Source organism: Lygodium microphyllum, chromosome 8, assembly GCF_053477565.2.
Source record: "Lygodium microphyllum isolate KBCC chromosome 8, Lygodium_microphyllum_v1.1.10, whole genome shotgun sequence".
In the NCBI taxonomy this organism is placed as follows: Eukaryota; Viridiplantae; Streptophyta; class Polypodiopsida; order Schizaeales; family Lygodiaceae; genus Lygodium; species Lygodium microphyllum.
Window position 1 is genome coordinate 87,522,690 of NC_141142.1, and position 5,145 is coordinate 87,527,834.

Sequence of the window (5,145 nt, forward strand, 5' to 3'; positions counted from 1 at the left end):
TAACTAATCAAAAGAGAACCAATTCTCAGGACAGTTTTAGCCACCCAATTTCATAGGTTTTTAATCCACCAACCTCATAAAACCTAAATGTTAGGATTCAAGACTTGTTCAAAACATTATGCCTCCATTACAGAAATCAACAACCCACCCCCACAACCACCCTTTCATTATCATGCAGTGCAAAGGTATAATTTTAACATTACCATGTCTAATGAGACCCGGTAGAACCTCAAATTCGTCCAAATCCCTATGCAAGTTCAGATCTAAGAAGGCCTCTGTGTCTAAATTTTCGTCATTATCTATCTTATACTGACCTCAGCCCACCATAAACTGATTAAATCAGCCACCACCTCCAGAACCATATTTCTGGCCCAAGAACATTAACTGCAGCCGGTCGTATCCAGCAAGTGCACCAGCACCTGCAATGGCTCGGAGTATATTAGCACCTGCACCTTTGAAGAGAGACCTCCAACCTTCCTTCTCAACAATCTGGCGGAAGCAATCGATCGAACCACAATACTTAATACTCTCCCCAGAGGTCATCATCATGCGACGCCTTATGGTATCAATGGGATAAGAGGCAAGGCCAGCAGTAGTGGTGATACCCCAACCAAGTAAAAAGCTGGCAAGAAAATTATCCTGCACATTTGAGCAATAAGGGGTTTTTAAGCAGCCAAAGTTATTCAAGAACTTCCGGGGTACAAATCCACCATTAAGACAACTCTAGCAAGTCATGAAATTGAAAGGAGCCCACCTCCAGTTTGCCAACCAGAACAACTGGCTTCAATGAGTCGTACAAGCCAAAATACAGTCCTCTATACACGATGATTCCAACACATGAGATGGTGAACCCACGGTACAGTCCAACAATGCCATCAGTCTCTATGGTTTTCTTGTACACATCCCACAGTCCATTGAATTGCTGCTCCCCACCCTTCATAGCTACTTTGGCATCATTTGCAAGGCGAGTCCTAGCATAGTCGAGTGGGTAGACAAACACGAGAGAGGTAGCTCCAGCCAACCCACCAGATGCTATATTACCTGCAAACCAGACCCAATACCCATCCCTGTCTTTCCTAAAGTTGAACAGCCTCTTGAAGTAATCTTTGAAGGCAAAATTGAGAGCCTGCAAGCACACAACCGCAACCAATTCATGAGCCATTCAAAAACTCGTCCCCTGTTGCAGTGGCGTGGCCATACACATTACCTGGGTGGGGAAGTAGCGGATGACATTTGCAGTGTTCCCTCGCCAGAGGGAAAGAAAACCTTCCTCCCGCACTGTGCGTGTGAAGCAGTCTACAATACCCTTGTAAGGCTCCTGCAACCTGCCAGCCTTGATAATCTCATCTTGGTTTTGAAGCAGCAGCTTGACACGCTCAATAGGAGCAGCAGCAGTCTTGGAGACTGCAGCTGCCACTCCACCCATGACAAAATCAACAGTGAAGTCATAGGTGTCTTTCTTCTCAGCTGGAGCTGCCACAAGTAACGGGTGAGAAGATAGGGGGAGGTTTGGCAGCCTGCGGATGGATGACCATGTAAGAGGGATGTTACTGTATTGACCGAGTCCATAATTATTAAAGACAGCCATTGCAGCATGGCATTGCGAGTGGTTCTCATTGGACAACTTATCCCCAATGAAGCTGTAGCCAGAGAGCTTCTCCGCCGCAGAAGGCATCCGAATCTCCTGAACCATTGCAATTCTATAGGACAATCTGCAAACAGAACAACAGTAGTGACTATCCTGGGACTCCCTTTAGAGCCAACTCAGCTACATAATTCCATATCTACGATAGGTGACCTTGAGTAAGGAATTCCATATCTATGATAGATGACCTTGAGTAAGGATCATAGGTGATAAGCTAATTACTCTAGTTCCTGATAAGACCACAAATCAGAACTCTGAATAACCAAAATCCATTTTGACGAATACTTGAATGGAGCCAAGCCGAGAAAGCAACAGACACTCATAACCAAAATCCATTCTTACGAATGCTTGAATGGAGCCAACCCAAGAAAGCAACAGACATTCATAAACCACACTGTCCTAGAGGAACAACAACATCAAAGCAATCAGGTTTAAAAAAATCTAAATAGCATTAAACTTAACACCTGGGTAACACTTCACTTGTACATTTGCCTCACAAATTCTTCCAGTTTTGACATTTTCCCATACGGGGAAGGTGCGGTTGGGGGTGGGCAGCTGCACCCAACTGTCAACTAGCTAGACATGTGGTCCCTCCTTTGCAGGAATTCATGATACCGCATCTAGCTAGGCATGAGGTCCCGACTCCCTCACTGGCAGAAGCTCATGACGTTGTCATAATTCGTAATGTGAGGACTATGGTGGGAAATTGGGATTTTGTCGAAAACTTCTGGTGTCCTAGCTGATCAGAAAATTTGGAAAAGCCTACATAAACAGCATTCATTTTGATCAATTTACCACTCAGCTAAGTATAATTATACTTAGCATGCTGTCCTTTGATCAAAATGATTAAATGTAAAATGTGAGTTCCCACTCAGCTAAGTATAATTACCCTCCAGGTTATGTAATTTGTGATCACACAGACAGACACACGCACATTTGTTCTTATGATACTGTAATATTTCTAGCAATCAGCAGATCATATCACTCCAGATGTGTAACTCAAATTAGTCAGGAAACTGACCAATTAAGCGCTGCTGTACGTCGGAAGCATTCCTATGAGGGCAGGAACAAGATTCCAAACAGGCTTTGTCCAAAATTCGACGTGATCGAGACAATGACTGGAAATGGTCTCTCAAATCATCTGCTTACACAGAATGATACGCATTATCACAAGTACAAATTCATATGATGGATCAAAGCACTCCAAGATGAGACATACAGAAGTATAATCCCAGCCAGCTTTTCAACTCAACTCAATTGAAGCGATGTTGAAGACGAGAATGGAGAAGGCGGTAATTTAACTGTGTCATCATGAATGCTATGGCATGAATCCAGCTCTATGGCTTCCTTCCTTTGGTAGTAGTTTCGATTGAGAGACCATTTCTTCTCCCTCTCAGAAACACGCGTGCAGTCGCTGCAAAAGGAAGAGGAACACTTACGAGCAGATGTTGATGCAGAAGACGAGCAATGGGGGGCGCCCAAGATAGCAAGCCCTACGTGCATGATTCTAGAGAGGGAGAGAAGGCCCATTCTTCCGTCTAATGGGTCATTTATGTGATCTAATCACGATTGCCTGCATAAGTAAAACACCACATGAATGGGCATTTGAAAAGAACGTAGAGAAAGCAATAGAGAGTTCTCGATATGGGTGGAAATTCTCTAAAAAATGCTCCATGCATATGTTTTGTACAAAACTTTATGTCCATTGCACTTGAGAAGCACATGTGTTTTTACGATGAGCTCAGTGTTTGTAATTTTTATGAGAATGGTTGAACTAATGTCCAAGTGCCTGTGGATGCTCCTAAGCATCCTCAAGATCTTTGTTTGATTCCTTTCCAATATGCTCACCCTCTCAAATCGTCGATTGAGGGACTCCTTAGGGTAAGGGGACTAATTGCAGAACATGTGTCAAAAAGCAAACAACTTGGGGCCAGTGATGTTACAAAAAAAAGGAATATGCTAAGAATCTTGCTTAGGTGTCACTAATGGATTTGCCAAAAAGTGTTACATTGCTAGGGCTCTTAAAGTGTACCCTTACTTCCTAAAATTGTAATATTAAAATTACATGAGATATTTTAAAAATAAAAAAATTCAAGATTGGACTCATTGAATTCCTCTTGACATTCCCTACATGCTCATATATTCAAATCTCAAAAAAACTAAAAATATAAAATCCCCCTCAAAAATACATCTTTTTCCTTAAGTGTTCTATAGTTGGCCCCTTTACCCTAGATATATCTACCTAGATCTCTTCACCATTCTCTAACATAGAGGAAATGCCATAGTTCTCCTTGTAGAGGAGATCTTTGGCCTTATGATCATACTTGTCATCTCTTAACTCATATTGACCTTGATCCTCTAGGTTGTCATCACTAATCATTGCAAATGGGTCAACAACATCAACTACAAACTAGGTCACTATCTATTATATATTATTTTAGCTATGGATTCGAGAGGTCCCAAACCTCCACAGAGCCTCCCAAGGCTATAACATGACCCAAACCTAGTTTGAATTTCAAAATCCCTCTCTCTTTCTCTCTCCAATTGGTTCTCTCCATTTAATTCACTTTAGGCTCTCTCTATGTCTAAGTTCTCTCTTTTTCATTATCAAGCGCATATGCACACACACACACACTCTCTCTCTCTTTCTCTCACTCATATAGAGCTTTATCTCCTAGTTTCATTATCGAGTTACCCCCCCCCCCCCCCAACACACACACACACACACACACACACTCTCTCTCTCTCTCTCTCTCTCTCTCTCTCTCTCTCTCTCTCTCATATGAAACTCTGTGTAAAATGAGAGAGAGAGAGAACTTTAAAATGGGGAGAGAGACAAAGAGAATAAGAAAAATATTTTAAAATGGAAGAGAAAGAGAGAGAGAGAGAGAGAATAACAAAAAAGTTCTAAATGGAAAGATTCAGTGTCTAGCTATTTGGGGTGAATCCTGGATTATCCTGTCTGGTCTCTGGCTTCTAAGGGCTAAATTGGGTTCCCAGGGGGGGTCAGAGATGTAAACAGCGTGGCTAGGACTGTCATGCAGGTTCAAAAACCCTCTATTTTAAGTTCTGGTGAAGTGGTCCGATTCTGGGAATCGGACAGGCTGGTCCGATTCTGGGGATCGGACGAGCTGGTCCGATTGTGAAAATCAGCCAGTCCGATTTCTACTTTGGTCCGATTTCCCTAGTCGGACAGGGGGGTCAGACTCCTGCGATAGGACGAGTGGTCCAATTGTGGCGCTAGGACCACTAGTCCGATTCTCAAAAAGTGGTCCGATTTTGCAGTTGGTCCGATTTTGAGACTAGGACATGTGGTCCGAATTTGACACTGGGTCCGACTCCTGGAATCGAATCGGACAAGGTGGTTCGATTCTCGTAGTCGGACGGGGTGGTCCGATTCTAGTAGTCGGATGGTCCGACTCCAGAAATCGGGTGGTCCATGGAATCTAGCAGGTTGCGCGATATGATTCAAGCTCAGCGCCTACTCCATGGAATCATCC

At 43.2% G+C, this 5,145-nt stretch overlaps 1 protein-coding gene across 2 annotated transcripts; it reads right to left on the bottom strand.

Moving 5' to 3' along the window:
• Positions 1–226: 226 nt before the first annotated feature.
• Positions 227–2,986, bottom strand: LOC148032555 (ADP/ATP translocase-like). 2 transcript variants are annotated; one of them, XM_087684126.1, is made up of 6 exons: positions 2,865–2,986; positions 2,667–2,786; positions 2,110–2,407; positions 1,208–1,712; positions 755–1,126; positions 227–639 (listed from the first exon to the last, which is right to left on the bottom strand). In XM_087684126.1, exons 4-6 carry the CDS (start codon positions 1,691–1,693, stop codon positions 340–342), a joined length of 1,158 nt encoding a protein of 385 aa, XP_087540252.1. In that variant the 5' UTR covers positions 1,694–1,712; positions 2,110–2,407; positions 2,667–2,786; positions 2,865–2,986; the 3' UTR covers positions 227–339. The 2 variants fall into 2 exon arrangements, with proteins under 2 accessions (XP_087540252.1, XP_087540253.1); XM_087684127.1 differs by lacking the exon at positions 2,110–2,407.
• Between the last annotated feature and the right edge of the window lie 2,159 nt (positions 2,987–5,145).

Excerpts from the sequence above, each read along its gene's own strand:
- LOC148032555 (XM_087684127.1), bottom strand. The coding sequence starts at position 1,693 with ATGGTTCAGGAGATTCGGATGCCTTCTGCGGCGGAGAAGCTCTCTGGC. Across the intron at positions 1,127-1,207 it reads TCCGCTACTTCCCCACCCAG|GCTCTCAATTTTGCCTTCAA; the intron begins GTAATGTGTATG and ends GTGTGCTTGCAG. Across the intron at positions 640-754 it reads TTCTGGTTGGCAAACTGGAG|GATAATTTTCTTGCCAGCTT; the intron begins GTGGGCTCCTTT and ends TCAAATGTGCAG.